This window comes from Macrobrachium rosenbergii, chromosome 11, assembly GCF_040412425.1.
Source record: "Macrobrachium rosenbergii isolate ZJJX-2024 chromosome 11, ASM4041242v1, whole genome shotgun sequence".
Classification (NCBI taxonomy): domain Eukaryota; kingdom Metazoa; phylum Arthropoda; class Malacostraca; order Decapoda; family Palaemonidae; genus Macrobrachium; species Macrobrachium rosenbergii.
The window spans coordinates 2,487,416-2,510,090 of NC_089751.1; the positions used below are offsets into that span (position 1 = coordinate 2,487,416).

Sequence of the window (22,675 nt, forward strand, 5' to 3'; positions counted from 1 at the left end):
AGTAGGTGTAAGAAGACACATCTCTTAAAAAATACTTATTTCTAAGACGCATGCAACAGCGTTTCCATCTCTACCAAGGTAAGGGTTAACATCATGTTCATAGAAATTGTGATTTCCTACCTTGATGTGCTGCTTGACGCAATACCTGCAGAGAGGCAACTCGGGAGTCGAGGTATCAATGAAACCTTGCTTGGGTTTGATTTCAATGCATATATTCCATGACTCCCTGTTGACAGAAATGCTCGAAGTACTGTGCAAGGAATTCGTTGGACAGTTTCCTTCCTCGACACTTTGGCATTCAGACAACAAGGCCTTCTCGAGTTCTGAACATGAATTGTCCTCCACTTCAGCGAGGGATGAATCATTAGGTAAACTACTTGTACTTGATGTTTGGTTGTTCCTGAGATTCTTTCCAGCTTTGGCTCCCTGAGATATCTCCCGCGAGGAGAAATTCATCATTGGTATCAACTGAATGTCTTGTCCATTATAATGAAGATCCTGGACACTATCTGAAACTTGTTCGCTCGGCACTCTTAACGAGGAAGACGAACTGACGATGACATCATGAGATAACAATGGTGATGGTGAAATGCAAGGACTAGCTGACGATGAACTGGACGATGCTGGCGAGGAAGACAGAGTTGGAGACTTTCTTGAAATGAAAATGCTGGCTGCATCCGGGCAGATGCAGGCTACTCCTTCGTTATTTATTTCTTTATGTCGGCGATGAGCTTTAATGGAAAAAAGAATGAATGCTGACAGAAGGTAACCATCATCTTCCACAAGAGTTATAAATACATTTTGTATGACTGCAAACTTAAAAGAGCTGTTAAGAATGATTTACACAGATTCACTTTGAGATGGATGCAAACAGCTGACATGTGTAAAATAGCAATTTAAACAAATGAAAATTCTCTTTCAAGCTTATCTTGAAATCCATAAAACTTTTAGGCAGTTGCATAGTTTTTAAATTGTCCATAAATAAGACAAATCTCTGTCGCACTCTCCTGTGCGATCATCGCAAAAAAGTTCAAGTTAATTTTTCCTCAGAAAATGAAAGAAACGAGATGTGGTTAAAGTGTTGCTTACTAAGAAACATTTTTCCTTCCTGCCTGTGAGACAAAAGATTCCCACAGATGCACATTTCAAACATCTTCATCTTTTTCTCTGAACTCCAAAAGCATACAAGGATCATTGACAGGTGAGTGAAATAAGACCAAATGAATGAATGGACGGGAAAGTGAGAAAACAAATGAGGATGAAAAGGCAGGGGCGAGAATGATGGTCGTTGAGAACTGAACAAGAGTATGAGAAATTCAATGTATGAATAAGGATGCATCCACACTACGGTAAAACATGTCACAACACACGTCGGGGACTTATCGCATCCATATCACAATCAGGTAGTAGTATGCTGCAGTATAACCTTAAGAAGCACTTGCTAGGACTACCGATAAGTCGCTCACTTATATTTCAAGTTAGTGATGTGTGTGAGATAAATTACTGGCGTGTGTTTGACATGTTTTAATGATGTGTGGACCCCCCCCCCCATTGTTCTGGGTGGGTGATTAAGCAACAATAACCAAATTAATGATGAAATAGTTCTTTAGAAAAAAAAAACAGTGATTGATCATTCAAAATACAGGCAGTCCCCGGTTATCGACAGCCTCGGTTACTCACGATCCGGTTTTACGGCGCTTGTCTAGAGACGACGATAACCAGATTTTCGTCGCTGATCGCCTCTTATCAGCGGAGCTGATCACCGGTTATCGGTGCAGCTAACCGGGGATTAGTGCTATTGTCGCCGATTTTCGGTTGTCATCGCGCCGTCGGGGACGGAACCCCACCAATAACCAGGGACTGCCTGTAAACTAGTTCTGATTCCCGTTAGGTCAGAGAGAGCAGAAGCTGCAATGCTCATGGTTGTCCCAGCTACAAAATCTTCATCCCTGTAAAGTCCCATAATATTTCTATCCTTTCATTACTACTCCAGGAGGGCAAATACCAAGAGCATAGGCATTGGCAAAATTTCTAGCATCTAACACTAAACAAAATAATACTATACTTTGATGGAGTGCTCTCTCCTTTTTTGCAATAACTCAAGTCAGTTTTAAATAAATATTTCCTTTGTTCAACGTCAGGGGTTTGCTAGGAGTGTTGGTTGGGTGCGCATGTGCAGCAAACAGTCGAGACGGATCTGTGTATGGCACTTGATGTAAGGGTCCGAAGAGGTGTTAAAATATTATTTTAATATATAGTACTATAAATATTACAATATTATCCTAACCATATAAACAGTACAATAAATATACAATATCATCAAAACAATATAAATAGAACAATAAATATAATGTAACATACAATAATCATCAGGTAGTTTAACCAGACCACTTAGTCAAAATACTTGGGCTTGTCTAAACAGAAAAAATTTACACTCAGCCTAATAAATTGCAGTTCGTTAACACTGCGATCATTCAATTCTCGGATAACGAAAATTCCGACAAAATGCCCTTAACTGACATATTTATGAAACTTGACAGTCTGTTTGTCAAAACTTGGACATACACATGAAAAGTTAACTGAGCAGCATCCTCTGTAGACAGGGACTGGGTCACGAATGTTATTCATGGAATATCAATGTTCAAAAGAGTGTGACTAATTCGAAGAAGGGATAGAATTACTTTAAAATTGCACTCAATTTACTTTGAAGAATATCATAATCTGAAATTGGGGTTTTAATTAATTCTTATCAGATGCATTATGCAATAAATCTGCCATTCACTAAGAACGATTCGTTGTAAAGATGTTATATAATCGTTGAAAGGAACGGTTATTTTTGATCTCCACCTTTTCATCCTCAAATGAAAAAAAATTGAAATTCATTTTTAAAAAGTTGACTTTCATATTTAACAAATTGAACTTCAAATTAAAAAAAGTTGACTTTCATATTAAACAAACTGAACTTTAAATTAAAAAGCTGACTTTCACTTAACAAAGAAATTGTACTTCGGATTAAAAAAGTTGACTTTCACATTAATGATATTGAACTTCAAATTAAAAAAGTTGAAGCTCAGATTAAAAATGTCGACCATCAATTTAAAAAAGGTAGATTTCAAATTTAAAAAATTGATTTTCAATTTAAAACAAATGAAATTCAATAAAAAAAAAATGTAATATCTAAATGTGCGTATCGAAAATGTCAAAATTCTTGAATCTCGAGAATTACAAATTCACGATTCTCTAGAATTTCCAAATCTCGATTCTAGAGAATTTCAAACTCTTGATTCTCGAGAATGTCAAATTTTTCAAATCATCCGTACATTATATGGAAGAGAGAGAAAAGATACCGAAGATATTTCTTCTCATCTTCTGGACCAACACGCACCGGTACCTAACAGATGTTCCAGACACTGTTTCCCAAACAAATGTCAAGCGCCTACATATCAAACCTCCCACCACTTTTAAGAGATACTCAAATATTATTCCCGGTACAATTATTCCTGGAGAACAGCTTGAAGTGTTCAGAAAGGGTCTTCTCTGCATGCTGAGCGTTCACAGAAAGTTTTTTTTAGTATTCCTTTTGTCATGAAGTTACCATCAAATCATTATAGTTAGTGTAAAATATAAAAATTTTTCATTTAAATTGCGTATGGGCATATAATAATGAAAACTATTTAAAAAAAAAGTTCGTTTGTAACGTATTTTCTTTTAATTTTTGCGAGAATGATGAAGTAAACGAAGAAAAAATTTGTTGTGCAAATTAACAGAATGACGATATCTGATTCATTCAGTTCCAGTTCAGAGATCGTAGGCATTTTCTACATGTTTTGTGGGGTGGGGGCCGGGGATATACACGGGCATCCCATGGGGTTCATTTGTGAACAGGGGTCACTTAATTTGAACGCAACATAGACAGATGGAGAAAAATTCTTTGATGTTAAAGTTAAGTATATCGTAATTTAACCAGACCTGATTAACAGCTCTCCTAGGGCTGGCCCGAAGGATTAGACTTATTTTACGTGGCTAAGAACCAATTGGTTCCTTAGCAACGGGACCTACAGCTTATTGTGGAATCCGAACCAAATTATGACGAGAAATGAATTTCTTTCACCAGAAATAAATTCCTCTAATTCTCCACTGGCCGGTCGGAGAGTCGAACGCTGGGCCAACAGCGTGCTAGCCGAGAGCTCTACGCACCCCTTCAATGAAGAACTAATTCTTTGATGCAACGCAGTCATTCGAACAAATCTGTTCTCCCGATATGTAACAAATAAGCAGCGATGTACTGAACGAGCCATGAACTCTCGGAATTCCTCTTGACCGGATGTACTGCCAAACGTATCTAGACGATAGGGTTAACATGTCAATGAACGAATCCGTTAAAGGATTTTCCAGATAAATTATGTGAGCGCGTCTCTACTTTTCAACTTCAAACGTGAATAAACACACACGTGTGCCTGTCAAAAGCAACAGATAAAATGAGAAAGAGACCTTGTACATATGGAACGATGATCAAGCATACCTTAGTTTAACCAGACCACTGAGCTGATTAACAGCTCTCCTAGGGCTGGCCCGAAGGATTAGACTTATTTTTCGTGGCTAAGAACCAATTGGTTACCTAGCAACGGGACCTATAGCTTGTTGTGGAATCCGAACCACACTGATCGCGGCCACGGACATATCCGAGCAAGGAAGTTATTTCTGCCCTGATACTCAGCCCTTCGTCGAATGATTTTGAATTCCGAAGTAATCTACAGGATGTCGAAAAATCAGTTCATCAGCCGAGACTGAACCACCAAAATCTATAAGAGCAAGTTCCCTTAAAAGAAGAATAACATGGATTTGAATATGCAATTTCATTTTCAATTTTCATCTAAAATAAACTAATCCACGATAATTTCAAGAGAAGAACGATACAACTACTCACAGTCACCCCGCGTGACACCAGGAAAAAAAAAAAAAAGCTTGCAACTCATTTTGGAAACAATGAGTCAGGGGGGAAATTGTGCTTTCTTCATTCATTTTCTTGTTGAGGAGTAATATGAACCGCTGGAGAATTTATTTTTTCTAAAAAAGTAGAAAACTCAAAATAAAGACCACGATTCGGTTGATATTATTTCAGTGTGTGAAGAAAAAAAATACATTTTAATAAAGTCTGCAATCAAATACATGGCTGACTTGTTTACTCGATGCGTACGTAAGTTTAAACAGGTAGTACACGGGACGTCACTAAATGTTCACGATGCCCAACTCCCAGGCAATAATTTTACCACACATGATCTTTTGGGAACTGTGGTTTAATTTCTAGTGTTAACTAATATGCCGGTAGGCTCAGCGGTAAACCGTACAAATCCGACGTTGTGGTTCCTTCGAGATATGTGTAGAAAAAGGAAAGTATACCTTAGTTTTACCAGACCACTGAGCTGATTAACAGCTCTCCTAGGGCTGGCCCGAAGGATTAGACTTATTTTACGTGGCTAAGAACCAACTGGTTACTTATCAACGGGACATACAGTTTATTGTGGAATCTGAACCGCATTATAGCGAGAAATGAATTTCTATCACCAGAAATAAATTCCTCTAACTCTTCATCAGCCGGCCGGGGAATTGAACTCCGGCCCATCGAGCGACAGTCCGCAGCGCTACCGATTCACCCAACGAAGAGCTAGATATGTGTAGAGGCAGCAAGGCGAGTGATAGGCCTATACAGCGACTATAGGTATATACTAATTTATTAATCTTCTGTTGTTTTAGATTATGCGGAAAAATAAGCTTTAAACTGAGAACAAGAAAGGCATACAACTAGGAGAAAGTGTGTTTTCTCACACATGAAAAAGACTAACCACAGTATTTCCTTGTATGTGCCAGGGAGGACAATATGATGCCTATGGCTTGAAGGCAGAAATGTTTTTACATTTGAACAAGCTCTGTGATTATGCACAGGCGACAGTCTGACGAGAGTACATAACAAACGTTGTTTCTGCAGCTTGTCTCTGGTGACCACGTGTCAGAGGTCTGCCCTCGTGGTCAGTCTTTGTCTGACGCTTCTGGTGGCGTCTGCATAGAGGGCCCCAGTGGAGGTGGGGGGGCCTGCAATGCTTTCATCTATTTTTGTGCACCTAAGGAATGCATCAAGCATTGGTGAACTGGTCGTATATATTTCTTTACTATTTGCGCTGAGTAATTTCTCATCACGAACTTCTTCACAGTTTGTGGCATCCAAGTGGGTATAATCGACATTAGGCTTAGTGATCATCCTGTAAATATGTATCCCATTATTAAACACAGATGTAATTATTCTGGTCATTAGAGATGAAATTTCACCTTGACTAGGTTTTCTAATTTTTCCCCGAATATCAGTTATAGAAACTGCTCCCGCAAATGTAAATACTCGTGGTTCGGCTCTTGGCAGAAGTTTGTCTTACAGCTACTCATGACTTGGGATTTTCAGTCCTGTGATCAACAGCAAGTCACTCTTCTTCCCTGGCGCATCAGACGGTCAGCTACTGTACGTAGTCAACAGTTCGTACCTCCAGTAGTACTGTATGCGGCATCCGGGTCGCACACCATCGGTCATCAATAAAATGAATCACGCGGTTCCTGAGGTAAGTAGCATGAACTGATTTCGCCCTACGGAAGAAGAAAATGGTTCTCCAAGGCACCCAGCACAACGATAATCTTCTCAGGGATAATCTAACTCTCTCCTTACATGCATACTTAACGAGCTATGAGAGACACTATCTCATTATGAGGAGACATTGGAGAAACTTATTTTCGAAACTCATTCCAACAAAATCGAAAGGAAAAAGTAATGGCATTCGTTCAAAATTACAACAAAGAGCTTAAATCATTTTCATGAAATCTTCCCTTCTGAAAGGTAACGGAAGAGAGAGAGAGAGAGAGAGAGAGAGAGAGAGAGAGAGAGAGAGAGAGAGAGAGAGAGACTGCTGATTGCGTCAGTGTAGCAACTTGCAGATGCTCCAAAGAAAGGATTATGCTCTGGTGACGTCTAGTCGTCCGTCATTGCCATCCAAGTCATGTTCATGATATCTGAAAGTCAACGCCCAGCACGACCCGCATTGCGTACGTTAGTATGCGTCTCCTCAATCCTTATGATCATCTTGAAACATCCGTTTGAATGATTTCACCATGAGCCCCCAACCAATATTCGCGCCTGCTTGCAAGCACGACCCTGGACAAAACGTACTAACATAACATACACGCATACACACACACATATATACACTATGGATTCTGCCACGTAGATGGATAGGCATTTGGTGGTGCTCAAAATCTCCCGGTTAATGAATACAAAGGATAAATAAAGATAAGAAACTGGACGAATCTCGTGCTTTCAGTCGTTAGAGCACGAGACGTGGATGAACGTAATGAAGAACCCTGAATTAAACTGGAACAAGTAGAACTGGAAGAAAACGAATTCAAGAGATACGGCCTTGATTGACTGAATCTAGCATTATAAAAGAAAGTTACAGCCATAATATGAATATTAGTTAAGGGATGTATAAACTTGATCCTTTAATATCAAAAGAACTTTGTAAATTGTTTAAATTTCAAGGTAGGCAGTAGAGATGTATGGAAATAAGATGATCATATTTGTAAACACAGTCTGGGGGCAGCAGTGCTAATGAGTTTTCCAAACCCCGCCTCCCTGACACCTGTCAGGCGTGGATCTGATGTCGCCTACGGTGGTATGTTTATCGAATTGTCCCCCGAGAGAATATTGTGATTTTTAGCCAAATGAGTTTTGAAGGCCACTCCTACACTGACACCAGCCTGTGGGTGGATATGTAGTCTCTAACGGTTGTGTATGTTCGTCAGTACTGTTCCTGTAGTATATATAGTAGTGACTTCTAATACTCTGTATCACTAGAATGAGGAAAACCATTCAGGTGTTCGAAAGTCCTTGGTTCTTTTTATATAGTAATATATTTACTTTATAATTGTGGATTTTTATTACTCACATTAATAATAATCATATTTTCACTTAGACTCCCCCCCACCCTTTACTGAAGCACTATTCTATGTTTTTTAAACTGTAAGAATGTTTTCTGGTGCGTGATTCGCCCTTACCTTGTCTCAAAGGCGCTAAGGTGTCTCGCAGCTCCTGGGCGGTGGAGGCGTCTAGGCAAACAAGTCGGGACTCGTCTGTGAGGAGTGGTCCTAGAATAGGTCGAGCCACGTTGTGAAGAAACTCCTCGTCCTTCTTCGCCCGGATGACCAAGTCCTTCTTCGAGGACGTTGCTCCAACGGCTGTCTTCCGAATGCGCAATACCTGTCCCTGAGAACGATGAAAATGGCGAAACAATCTACACTTAGTCATGAAATACGATCCAGTGCAATTTATTCTTATTTATGATTGACTGCCGATGAGACAGACGCAGTAATGAGAACAAACCAGCAACAAAAATAATGATTCTATATTATTATTATCATGAAAAAAGGAGCTACCGAAAATTCTCTACTCAAATACATATGTAAGGCATCGCACTGCATTCCTTTCTTAACTGTGACCGAAATTTTTCAGTAGGAACTTCAATACGAGTGAAAAAGAAAAAACTAAATGGCTTTACATCGCTGATACATACAAACTTCAGGGAATGAAATTTAAGTAATTATTCACTGTGAGCAGATGAAATATGAGCTGATCTCTTCACATGCATCTTTTAATTGGTAAAGATCGCAGGACTCAAAAACAAATACTGTAGTAAGGAGTACGAGAACTCTCATGGGCCCAGTGAGTCAAAAGAGTGCTACAAACGAACCAGATCTTGATTTTGTCATTCTTAACACAGTGTACGAGGGAAAGAAAACCCCAGCAAAAGTCGTGCAGTGGGATATTTGAAGCACAGGCTCTCAAGAGCTTGGAAGCGTTAAGAATGTCTACCTGCAACACAGACAGGCAAAATGGATACTAGGTTCTGATCTGATTTCATGGAACTGAAAAGTTAAAACGATGTCTCCCTGGATATAAGGTCTATAAAGAGCTCAAAATCTGCAGAAGAGAAAAATACACGCAGTTCATGTACACGTAAGAACTCTCCACATGGCATAAGTATTTTTCTTTCTATGCAAGAGCCAGTTGTGCTATCAGCACACAGGGTGGGATGATAATTACATATTTTGTAGAACTCTAATTCTCTGGAATGAGAGGGGTCTCACAAGCAATTGTTTTAACTAATGATACTATTCTAGAAATTTAGAGGAGTAGTAAAGTACAGCCCAAGATCCGAGCATAACAAGTATCCCGACCCCTTTACTGAGAAAATTACAAACAAGGATGATCAAAGGAGGTATTGAATGAATTCTTGTCAGGTCCCGTTGCTAGGTAATCAATTGGTTCTTAGCCACATAAAATAAATCTAATCCTTCGGGCCAGCCCTAGGAGAGCTGTTAATCAGCTCAGTGGTCTGGTTAAACTAGGGTATACTTAACTTAACTGACACGAGGGAAGGAGAGTACAAGTGCCACTGAACATTTTACAACAAACATCCCAGGTGAAAGATACAGAGAGTTCAGGTTTATGTAGCAAAAGACGACTAAGCGCTCGAATTTAAGAGTGGGGAAGTTCTGCCACTGTCTAGGTTATACACTGAAACAAAGCCTTTGCATAAAGGACATCTGCTCATCGATTTAGCGGTTATTTTCTTCAATACAATCGGAGGGAGACTGCGCTTTCAACCACGTGTGTGTGTGTGTGTGTGTGCGTTGGCAGCGTATCGAAAACAAGTGAACAGACTGTTATGAAATCTAGCACACATATTCATTCATTAGGTAACCTTATCGAGAATGACTTTAGGGAGAAATCGGTTAAAAGTTGGTAATTTGTTAACAAGGACTCTCACTGATCTTAAAGACAGCGTCTTCTACTATTTAGGTGCTTCATACCCGGCTACATATTTGTGGAATCATTTACATATTGATAACCTGTTGACGTATTTCACTAAAAATTAAAATGACGGTATTTAGACCATTGATGGTTTAAAGTCAGGTCTCGATGCCCATAGCATTACTAGAAAAGATGTAGAACCAATGGGAACTATAGTGTACTTCTATATAATTAAGAAATCTCGAAGTGACCCAAAAATCAATGATTCCAATTCAACTTCAGACTGATAATCCAACAAACTTGACTGGGCGGTGGGGTTTCCCAGGAGTTTTGTGGCACTGACGGCTTTTTTCGTCCCCCCCCCCGGCCTTTTTCTTAGGATATTTAACCCCATTTTACCTTCTGCATGACAACATTAACAAGTTGAAATCTACTGTTTTTCATAAAATCGGCAGAAAACGTGACTAACGGCAGAAAGCCCAGCCATTTTTTTTATTCTTCTTGAATCATCCTCATAACTGATTACTGGGAATTTTTGTCATAATGTTGAATTTCTATCATATGTTGTAATCATAAGCATTTTCACAATACTTACGACTTTACCCCCTGTATAATGTGGTTCGGATTCCACAATAAACTGTAGGTCCCGTTGCTAGGTAACCAACTGGTTCTTAGCCACGTAAAATAAGTCTAATCCTTCGGGCCAGCCCTAGGAGAGCTGTTAATGAGGTCAGTGGTCTGGTTAAGCTAAGATATACTTAACTTATTTGTCATAATGTTGAATTTCTATCATATGTTGTAAACATACGCATTTTCGCAATACTCACAACTTTACCCCCTACTACTCATAACTGATAGGTATGTTTCTAAGTTTACGGCGAGGGCAGTTCAGAATAGGTTGAAGGGCGTTTTCCGCTAGTGCTCAAGTTTCCTCCGACGAGGTCATGGTTTTTTTTTGTTGGCAAAATTATACAACATTTTTAAATAAAAAACCCATCAGATCTAGTGAGGCAAAGTTGATGGGTCTCGCATTATCTGTGCCAAGGCCAAAGTGAGGGCACACTCCAGGTATCAGCCCGGTATCAACCTTTGACACCTACTCAGAGGGGCTAGTACTAAACATGGCGGAGGCTCCTTGGGACGCCGTGTTTAGTACTAGCCCATCCAAGGGGGATCAAAGTATTATATACACCCACTTCTATATTGTGTGGTTGACAAATTATTATATTAATAAATAATATCTACTTTACTTAGCATGAGTTTACCCTGGGCTTTGACAAAGGTCGATAGCCTACATACCCAGTTAACACCCACATTCCATTTCCGGAGGAAAACGAGATCGCGGATAAAATGACTCATTTTCACTTTGAAAATGGATTACGCAAAGGTTCTCAAAAGAACAGTAGTTTCCTCTAGGGACACTTTGTATGTGAGGGCTTCTATGTATGTACTGTGTGCAACATGCAAATCTGAAATATTAACCAGTCTCCAGTCAAACAATTAGCAGACAATTTCCAGAAGTGTTACCAATTCTACCCTACGAAACTAATGTTTAAAAACGTAAATACTAAAATACATACTAGTCAACAGTTACCATTGTAACTAATATGATCTGAGAAGTCGAGTCTTCAAATTCACATCTGATCTTTGGCTTCGTCGGCTACCGGTTGTATCCGCTCCGCCGGACTTTTTTTTTTTTTTTTTTTGTGCACACTACCGGGGCTTCGTAGTTCAATTTCGGTTCCGGTTTTGTAAACGATTCTGAGCTCGCGGAGGCTAAAAGTTAAAGGGAATTAATTCTCTAACTTCCACCATTTAGTCCGGAGAACATTTTTTTTTAAATAACAATGACTTCTTGCAAATAATAAAAAATGCAATTTTAAAGTTAATTTAAAGTTCATACTTGGCTGTAATTTTCTGACGAACTCATGATTATAACCATTTACACTTATAATGTACTTTATATATATATATATATATATATATATATATATATATATATATATATATATATATATATATATATATATATATATATATATACATATGTATATATACGCCATGACATATTTTATATTTACAAATATTAAGAAACAAATTTCGTTTCATATCTGATTCATTATACCTGGGGAATAACTTATTCACTAGGGAATTATAAGTGACATGTACTTCGTCAACAGTGGTATTCGAATCGCTGCCTGGTTTAGAAACAAAGAAAATCAGTGACTTTAACCAGTGAGCCATCCAGGCATGTAACACTACAATTGCAATAGCCACAATGCCCTCTTAACTTCTCGAGTTCTTCGCGCTTTTTTGGATATGCTTGTCACTACAAAGCCGTAAGATCCAAGCGCAAGAAATTGAAGTGACTGTGATGCCCGGTCGCGCGAAGAACTCGAGAAGTTAAGAGGGCATTGTGGCTATTACAATTACATATGTATCTGGTAAAAGTGACCAGTAGATTCTACACACACACACACACACACACATACATATATATATATATATATATATATATATATATATATATATATATATATATATATATATATATATATATATTATATATTTATATATATATATTGAGTGTTTGTGTAAACTAGGTAATGAGTGTAAAATTCGACCACATGTATTCCAAAATATTGGTAAAATGTCCTTGTTTACACATGGCAAAAATTCCTTTTACATATACATTTGTACAAAAGCTGAGTCAAGTTCTGAGGGGGAGAACGCACCTACTGTGCATTTCAGGGCCGTGCCTAATAGGTTTTCGTCGATAAAATCGTTACAAAGTATCGGATATGGTTCGTATTTTGGAAATAGCTATTTGAAGCCACAGCCTATTTGACAAAAAAAAGCAGTGATGTCTAATGTTGATAAATAAGGCACTTATCAGAGTAAATCAAAGAAATTTAAAGGGAAACTTAGCTAAATTTAGTAAGCACCCACAGATAGGCTGGTTGTGACGTAAACTATGACATCAGACGTAATAGCAGGGTTCCCAATAGTATGATAATGATCGTGGAAACACAAATATTTGACCCTCTTGTACGATAAGCAATACCTTGAGTAGGATGTGCGATAATTATCGAAATTGTATGATGATACACTATAAATAGACGATGATCTAACATTTTTATCTGTACAGTCAAAGTTAACCAATAAAGAAACTGTTAGAGATTTTGTCTAAACTTAACCGAGTTGAAACTATTACTATTACCACTACTACCAACATCTGAGTCTTCATTCATAAAGTATATGGGCGGGGTTTCTAGTAAAGTACGTCATATTACAGTATCAATGAATGGGAGGGTCTTCAGTAATGACGTTTTACTAGCCTCTATCTACGAACCTGCTAGATTTAGCTGTAGCTTCAAATAGCTATTTGCCAAAATACGATCCATATCCGATACTTTATAAAGATTTTATCGACGAAAACCTATTAGGCACGGCCCTGAAATGCACAGTAGGTGCGTTCTCCCCCTCAGAACTTGACTCAGCTTTTGTACAAATGTATATGTAAAAGGAATTTTTGCCACGTGTAAACAAGGACATTTTACCAATATTTTGGAATACATGGGGTCGAATTTTACACTCAATACCTACACGCACACACAAACGCCCAATATATACGATATATATATATATATATATATATATATATATATATATATATATATATATATATATATATATATATATATATATATATATATATATATATATATATATATATATATATATATATATATACTGTATATATATATATATATATATATATATATATATATATATATATATATATATATATATATATATATATATATATATATATCATATACACAAATATTAAGCCACAAATTTCATTTAATATCCAATTCACTATAGCTCAGGAATAACTTACACCCAAGGGGAATTATAAGTGTCAAATAGCTATTTCCAAAATACGATCCATATCCGATACTTTATAAAGATTTTATCGACGAAAACCTATTAAGACACGGCCCTGAAATGCACAGTGGTTGTCAAATCCAATGCGGAACAGGTTGCATCCTTTTGGTTCCTTTAAATTTCGTAACATTCCATGCAATGTCTCTAAACTTACGCAACTTTAAGTTAACGGCATCTACATTGCATGTTTCTTAATTTTAGTCTTTTATTGCGTACATATCTGGAGTACTTAGATTCGGTGAGTCGCGAATTATTTTTCCTTGAATTAAATTTATTTTTCGTCTGAATTCACGTAAACGGCACCCAACAGGACTCGTTATATAATGATCAGGGTGGCGTCAATTAGCACAAAAAACAAGAACTGGGGACCAGAAGGCGGAAAAAAACAAAAGAACTTAGTCAAAACTAGGATGATAGCATTTCCAAGCGAGATCTGTCTTAAAAAGAGGTATTTTATGAATTATAAAATGCTTATTTTTGCAATATCCAGAGGAAACCAAAAGCTGTAAAATAAATTTGCAGCTATATTCACTTTACTAGCATGTTCTTGAGCCAATTAAAAAGATTATAAAAAAAAAGGGCAGCGTTGTTGGGTGTGAACGGCGTTCACTGATGAGCACAGTGAACAGGCAGCCACGTCCGTCATCAGAGGGACACTTGCATAAAACGACACCCACTCGTGAATTCGGTCTCTCTCTCTCTCTCTCTCTCTCTCTCTCTCTCTCTCACATCCTGAAGATCAAAGGTCGCATGCAGTTGCTGGTATTTGAGGACGTATTCGAGAAAAACATGAGTGTCTACACACACATATGTAGGCAAAGAAATAAGTATGTGTACACACACATATGTAGGCAAAGAAATAAGCATGTGTACATACACATATGTAGGCAAAGAAAGAGCTAGCGACAGAGAAAAAGAGATGCGACTGGATTTATGTCGCCGAGAGAGAGAGAGAGAGAGAGAGAGAGAGAGAGAGAGAGAGAGAGAGAGAGAGAGAGAGAGAGAGAGAGCAACTTTTAAAAAATATTTCTCCAAACCAAGGAGAGCCACTGAGCCTTTGATCTTCATGATTATCAATATCTTTCTTTCTGATTACTATTTTCATATATTTGGGGATTAATAAACAAAGGTGGAAGACTAAATGAGTGACTGACTAACAACACAAACCAAATCATACTGGTCTGGTACCGTACCAGGCCAAATAACACCGGTCAAGAGAGATGAGAAGGCGCGTTAGGCCTATTTTAGTTCACTGTTTTGTTGTCAAGAGAATAACTTAACAAAGAAAACACATGACAAATTTATCAAAGAATGTCGTCTATGGTGTTCTAGGCAGCATCGCCAGGTCTGGTTCATCCGTCGCATTTTCACTTGAACAATCACAAAAATGACTGAATCATTCGTATGCATAACGTTGACGCGTACGATACGTGAGGAATATTCGGCATCATTACATTGAGATAGTCCATCACCATAAAATCTGTTGCCCCAAATGACTAATATTTCATAACTGAATTTTGCACATACCGAAGAACATGCTTACTGCCCAATCTAATATAATTTTCACCTAAGCTAACAACTGAAAGGAACAGTTGCGGTCCCAAACCTACAGTAACAATAATAACTACTAAGCAGTTCTGGTAGTGTTGTGCAGTTATCAACATAAAATATTTCAGCCGCTATAAAAGCGTATTACTCGTTTAACTCGGATTGCGAAATCACATTATGCACTGATCCAATCGCAAGTTGCAGAATAAACCAGACCATTATTTTTTGTTCTCATAAACTGTCGTGTGGTTTTTGTTTTGCTTTCATTTACGCCACAGACATATCAAGAGGGTGAAACTGGCTCACATATGAGTCATATTTTGTTGTCTAGAGGTCATTCGAGCACGTTTTCCGGAAACTTCTACGATCTTTGCACGGCGTTCTATATATCTGATCTATATTTGAGTGCAATTGTGCTTGTGCGACATCCTCTTCGAGGTGCGCGTTGCCTCACTTTGAACGGATACGAATATTTGCCGCTTGGTGCACAGATACCGAAAAACGCCGGAAAAAGTTCTCAAGTGGAACCGCCTTCAGGGTGAGGTGTCCTTAGGGCAGCGTCACACGAGGGCTCTTCCCGCCAAGCCTTAGCCTAGATCTTTGTACCAAGCTGAATAAGTTGCTAATATATTCGTTTGAAGCTGGAGTAACACACACGCTCGCATAATGAGGTCTTGACAGAACCAGTTTTGAAGAATGAATGAAATCTAATTACCCTATATAAACCCTCAATCAACATCTCCCACATAAATAGAAGTTCAAGATACTTTTCGAACCATCAGCCTAATATGGTCAGAGATGCTACCTTCAACAGGCCCACATTCATCCATAACTGCCATTCATGAAATAACCTATAGTACCCTTTATGCCCTAACAGAAATACCTCGAAAAAGCTGGAAACGAATTGCAGTTTATTCATCTTGACTACAACACTATTAATGAACGCAGATAAATGACAGGTATTTGGTACAACGCAGGAACCGAGAATGCCGGTGCTAGATGCACGAGATTACATATTATCAACAAAGGCGTATTAAACATGAAATGACGCAATGGACTGCTTACATTTGCATTCACTATACAGTCTCGCTCGGCTATGATCCAGCAATTCGATCAAGCTGTGGAAATAAAGAAATGAATCAAGCTTTTATGCATGCTACACTCGATAGGTCCCACTTACATTTCTTTGTAATTGTCTTAACGGGTGAGACTTTTGTAATTGTCTTACCGGGTGAGGCTTTTGTAATATTCTTACCGGTGTACCAGTCTGCATTTCCCCCCGTCTGAGATTCCCCCAGGGGAAAATCTGGCCCAGGATAAATCTCCCCCAGGGGGAATTTTGACCCAGGATAGTATTCCCCTCTCCTGGCCAATATTCCCCCAGCCCCCATACCAGGTGTGAAAGCACCTGCCACCTGCCACTTGCCACTTGCCATGTATGACGTGCCACCTTGGTGTGAAAGCGGCCTAATATAACGAGGCAAACTGGCAAATCACTGAAGCCTAACAATACAGTGATTCGATCATCACGAGACATTAAAAAAAAAAGGGAAAAAAAAAGAAACAAAGCCAACAACAGGTGATAGGGAGCAACTGAGTGCCAGATTACTCCGAGCAGTAGTAAGGGTAGCAGCAGGTGTATCTGAACATGGAGGAGTACACCTACCACACATACTTTCAATACCTGGATAGTGGAAAGTACCCTGATGGACTAAAAAAAGAAGAAAAACGTGATATTAGAAAGAAGTGCGAGCCATTTTGTGTTCAAGAGGGATATTTGATGCATAAACAAAGCAGGAAAGGTGAAGTTCAGCTACGCCAAGTGTTAATGAAAGCGGAAGTGAGCAGAGTTATCAAAGCTTGCCATGAAGGGTTTGGGGGAGCACATATGGGGAGAGATAAAACAGTTGGAAAGATAACTGCTAAATATTTTTTTAAAGGCATTAAAGAAATTGTCATTGATTATATTTCAAAATGCGACAAATGCCAGAAAGCAGCCAATAAGCCCTCAATGCAAGCTCCTGAGTTGCATCCAGTGCCTGTTCCAGAAAAAGTGTGGTCTCAGCTGGGAATGGACTTGATTGGACCCTTACCCGAAACAGAAAGAGGACACTGTTACATTGTGGCAATGACCGATTACTTCTCAAAATTCCCAGTTGCTGCACCTCTAAAGCATAAAACTGCAGCAGAGGTGGCCCAGTTCTTTTTAGATGCCATGTGTGACTTTGGTTGTGTTGAAACACTTACTACTGACCAAGCCCGCGAATTTGTAAATCAACTGAATGACATCCTCTGTGAAAAGCTGCAAATTAATCACAAAATTGCTTCGCCCTATCACCCTCAAACTAATGGACTGCAAGAAAGATTCAATCAGACACTTGAAAGAGCTCTTATGAAATGCGTCAATGAAAAGCAAAACGATTGGGATATGCACATAAAAAGAATCCTGTTCGGATATCGCACATCTGTTCACGCCAGCACTGGTGTTGCCCCTTTCACTGCGATGCTTAGGAGAGATCCAGTACTCCCCATCTACTTAGACACTGGATCACAGGTGAATATGGAGCAACGACAGAAGAAACTATTAAAGAGTTAACAGAGAGAGTAGTGTCAGAAAAGAAGGCAGCTGAGGAAAAAATGGCGATGAACATTGCAAAATCTCAAAGAAGACAGAAGAAGAACTATGATAAGAGACATACAGGCAAATCAAGTGAAATAGTTGAGGGCTCATTAGTACTGTTGAAAAACAACAAAAATAATCACCGAATGGGAGGAAAATTAGAAACAAAGTACAGAGGCCCTTATGAAGTTGTTTCTCTGCAAGGAAAAGGACGTGCAAAACTGAAAAATCTCTCAACAGGCAAAGAACTGAGGAATACATATCACGTGGTAAATTTGAAGCTGTACAGACTTGATGGTGCAAGCAGCAGAGATGGACAAGATCAGGACAACTACCAGGATTAAGAATACACCACGAACAGGAAAAAGCAGGGACAATCTCGGCAAACACTGAATCGAAGTATTTCAGCAAGAGAAAGGACAATTTTACTCATGTTTGTAGATGAGGAAGTTGTTACAAGAGTGGAAATAGATGGAGAGACTATAACAGAAGAAGAAATAGAGACAAGATCAGACAAGCTTCCTGGTATTCTTGTCACTAAGAAGGAAAACCTTCAAGCAATTTACAAGTACAGTACATGGATGATGATGCAGTTACGACGCTTCACGCTACTATCAAAGCTAAAGAGGACGACATTCCTGGACCATGGATTTGTCCAGAATGTGCGGAAATCACAGCAGATGGACGTGAAGTGGTGGAGTGTGAATCTTGCTACGAATGGTACCACACTGCTTGCCTTGGATCTGCAGAAAATTTCAAGGCATCGTGGAGCTGCTGCAAATGTTACCCAACCCAGTATGAAGTTCCCTTTAAAGATTTTTAACTTTATAATAGGAAATAAATTTCAACATTGGTTCTATTTACAGATTTTTAAGTCTCCGTTGGGAGACAGCCTTTTAACCTTCAATTTTAATAATGCTATATGGCAATATGTTTCAACTTCCATTTGTAATCTTGAAATAATAAATCTTAAAAAAAAACATATGGGCTTCCTTTTACTTTTCAGTAACCACTGTATTCGTTACATTACGCAGTTTTGTGTACTGTGGAATTGACTGACGTACAAAACGTCTCCTTCCCTACCTTTATTCTTGTCTGCCCCTTCCCTTGTCCATAGTGCCATGACATTTTCCCGTCACATTTACATACTTCATAAGCATTACAATACATGATGCGACTTTCCCTTGGTGACTTGAGAACGGTGGTATGATTTTTTGTGTGAGGGGGTGAAATGGCCAAGAGGGAGGAAATATATCCTCTGTCTGTAATTAACCCCCAGGGAAAAACTGCCCAGACCAATTTTCCCGGGGGGGAAATTTAACCTAGGCTACTGTTCCCAGGGGGAACTACAGTCAGGGGGGAAATTTTTCCTGCTACACCGGGTGAGACTTTTGTAATTGTCTTACCGGGTGAGACTTTTGTAATTGTCTTACCGGGTGAGGCTTTTGTAACTGTCTTAACGGGTGAGGCTTTTGTAATTGTCTTAACGGGTGAGGCTTCTGTAACTGTCTTACCGGGTGAGGCTTTTGTAATTGTCTTACCGGGTGAGGCTTTTGTAATTGTCTTACCAGGTGAGACTTTTGTAATTGTCTTACCGGGTGAGGCTTTTGTAATTGTCTTAACGGGTGAGACTTTTGTAATTGTCTTAACGGGTGAGACTGTTGTAATTGTCTTAACGGGTGAGGCTTTTGTAACTGTCTTACCTGGTGAGACTTTTGTAATTGTCTTACGGGCTGAGACTTTTGATAAAAGAAAGCCTGACGTGACGAAAGGCAAACTATTAAAAATTCAACAGTCCTTTCAAAACTTGGCTTCCAACTTTCTGGTAGAAATATCTACCAAAACCAGCGTCCAAAAAAGCAGATATTTTAACTATGCCCATTTAGTGGGTCTTGTAACACGAGGAAAGACCGTCGTTTCACTTTCAGGAGGTTTCAGATGCTAATCAAAAACGTCAGTACAAAAGCCAAATTCATAAAGAGCAAGAAACATTCTTCTTCAAAACAATATGTAAAAAAATTTTTGTTAATGCCGTTCCAGTTTCTATTAATGAATTTCCCTCGTAATTTATGCAGTTCCTCGCCATAGTGTACACATTTGCTCCAAAGATATAAGCTCGCCCTTGAAATACATGCAAAGAAAAAAAAAACTCGTTCTTACCAGAGAAGAAGCTCGCAAAAAACAACTCTCAAGGCTGCTGTAAAACAACATGGTGTTCTTGTATTTTCTTAAGAAATTTTAAGGGTCTGCATTAAAACAATCATGGACAAAGTACAATCAACATTCGTTGTGTCTATATAGCTTTCATTCTTACCCGCATCTTACCCTGAGCGTTTGGGGACTGTTTCCGAGATGAAACCAGAAGCTGCAACCAAACCTCGACCCCACTAGCCCCACCCGGTAGCCCCCCGTCGGCTCAATCGATCTCTTTGATCTAAAACATGAATGAACAATCGAGCCATGCGACATGTGGCCATGAACCATTTCTATACAATTTTTAAGATTTACTCCTCGTCACGAAAGTTATTTGTTTGTTAGTGCAGTACTTACTGGCGTACTAAAAGCGGACCGACGCATGCATGCCTTCGCACATCCAACAAACAAATTCAAGGTTGCATTGTGTGGCTTCAGAAAGAATGAGCGAAGCCACTGTACAGTCAAGTTACAGACCAATTGTCACTGGGACATGAAGATAACCTGTAACGGGTTTACTTGAATTCTGATAATGCTCTCTCTGCTTCCTCTATAATCTCAACTTGTTCTTGGACTTCGCCTCTCGACACTAAAACGTACACAGACAAAGACATATTCCCCTTCTGTTGGAACTTATCGTGCGTGCACTGCTTGTGTGTCTTTCTCATAATCATGATTTGCTTGACATTCTCAGAGACTGTGGAAGAAATAAATATTCCAAGAATACCTATTGTATATGTATGAATAAATTTTTTGTATTTAGTCTATATGTACATGTATATATAAAATGTGTGTGTGTTCGAAAATAAAAAAATCCTGTATGCATGCACAGAAGAGCTTGTCTTAAAATCAGCAGGCTATTCTTTAAAGAAAGGAAACCACCTGACAAAACAAAACTCACCGAGGTCAGGACTCTCAAGACGATGTGTTCTGCTCCCTCGCCTCTATATCGCAGCTCCTTCGACGACACCTTCAGGAGAGGGAGTTGGCTGACCTCATCCTCACTAACGGAAAAATCCCCTCTCGAGACCAGAGCGTGAACAGATGTGGCGGGGGACGCGCGTCTGGCAGCAGCCACACGAGGCGGCGCGGGACTGCTCGGTGGAGACGGCGCCGGAGAAGGCTGACCTTGGAGGGAATCGTCACTGTGTTGGCTGACGCCCATCGTGGACGACAACGCAGAAGGAGCGCGCGGAGCAGCACTGGAGGCGATGGCTTGTGTGGGAGCCATCAAGCCGTGACACTGACTGGACAGAGTAATGACGTCTCTCAGAGCGCCCGTCAAAGGAATGGCGGCGTCACGCAGGGTATCTGTTGTGACGTCACAGGAAGCGCAGCAAGCCATCGGGTTGGGTAGCATGCATGACGTAGCCATCGTCATCAGCAGCTCTGAAACGGAAAAGCATCCATCGATCAGTTTATCTTGGCATCCGCATTCTAGTCTACTGCACTACAGTACTGTCATTGCTCTGACTGAGGCTAAATTTCAATGGACCGCAAAAATTTCAAGTTGGAAATAATATTGTCGTACATGGTATTTAAAATCAACACATTCTACTATAAGCCATGACAACGTGGCCTCAGAGGGTAGGGCGGTGTTTCCCAACCCCTCCCCCCACCTCGCCCAAAATTATCATAAATGACCCCAGCCATCGCTGGTCATTCCACTCTTATTACGTTTCTAGGGAGCAAGTCCGAATTGCGGCGTGCTCCCTCTTCTTCCTCTCCTTATTATTATTATTATTATTATTATTATTATTATTATTATTATTATTAGTTTTTCCGAGTTTAAAAGATATCTCAACCCCCTAAAAAAGAAACACAACAGAGTCTCCATAAACAAAGAAAACTAGGGGAGTAAGCAACACAGCAAATAAAGAACAGAATGAAAAATACGAACAAAACGACAAAACGATCTCTCTCGCGAATGACAGCAAATCTGGTCATAGCGTTTTACCATAAATCCCATTTAACGAATTGTCTCCACGTAACTGAAGGTCGCTGCTTCGGCTTTGGCTTCCCGATGAGAAATGTAAATCAATAGTCAGTCCTTGGCATGTCTATCACAAAACAAATCAACGTAATTTACTATAATGACAATAATAGCAATATCACGGGTTGAAAATATCCGGCCAACGTCGCAAAGAGCAGCACTGCCCACACGCGCACACACACACACTAACGCACACGGTGAACGTTCCTTGCGCTCAGCAACAGGGTCAAATGGACAGAAATGACCATGACGTGCGCGAGACAGTGACACTGACGCTTATAGACTCAAGGTTTTGACCTGAATCCACCGCGACCATCTTCCTAAGAGCAAATATTATAACAACAATAACGAAGAAGACTAAAACTTACAAGAGGTAGAAGAAAAGAGGGCCTGGTGGAAGAGACGCTGCTCTAGACTACCTGAGACTTGATTCGGCCAGACCGGCCTGCTTGAGTGAAAGGGCGCCCGCTCCCAATTACAAGTGGACCCACCAACCGGGGCCACCATCATCATACCCTAGGCT

The 22,675-nt window shown here is 39.5% G+C and overlaps 1 protein-coding gene across 3 annotated transcripts in view; it reads right to left on the reverse strand.

Moving 5' to 3' along the window:
- LOC136843088 (uncharacterized) overlaps window positions 1-22,675 on the reverse strand; it is a 52,742-nt gene that overhangs the window by 13,140 nt on the left and 16,927 nt on the right. For 2 of the 3 annotated variants that reach the window (XM_067111050.1, XM_067111049.1), the window contains exons 2-4: window positions 21,061-21,548; window positions 8,092-8,299; window positions 121-731 (exon numbers count right to left, since the gene is read on the reverse strand). In XM_067111050.1, coding sequence (XP_066967151.1) covers window positions 121-731; window positions 8,092-8,299; window positions 21,061-21,540 — 1,299 coding nt within the window. In that variant the 5' untranslated portion in view covers window positions 21,541-21,548. Of the gene's footprint in view, window positions 1-120; window positions 732-8,091; window positions 8,300-21,060; window positions 21,549-22,520; window positions 22,627-22,675 lie in introns of those variants that run through there. The other variant, XM_067111048.1, reaches the window with a different exon arrangement.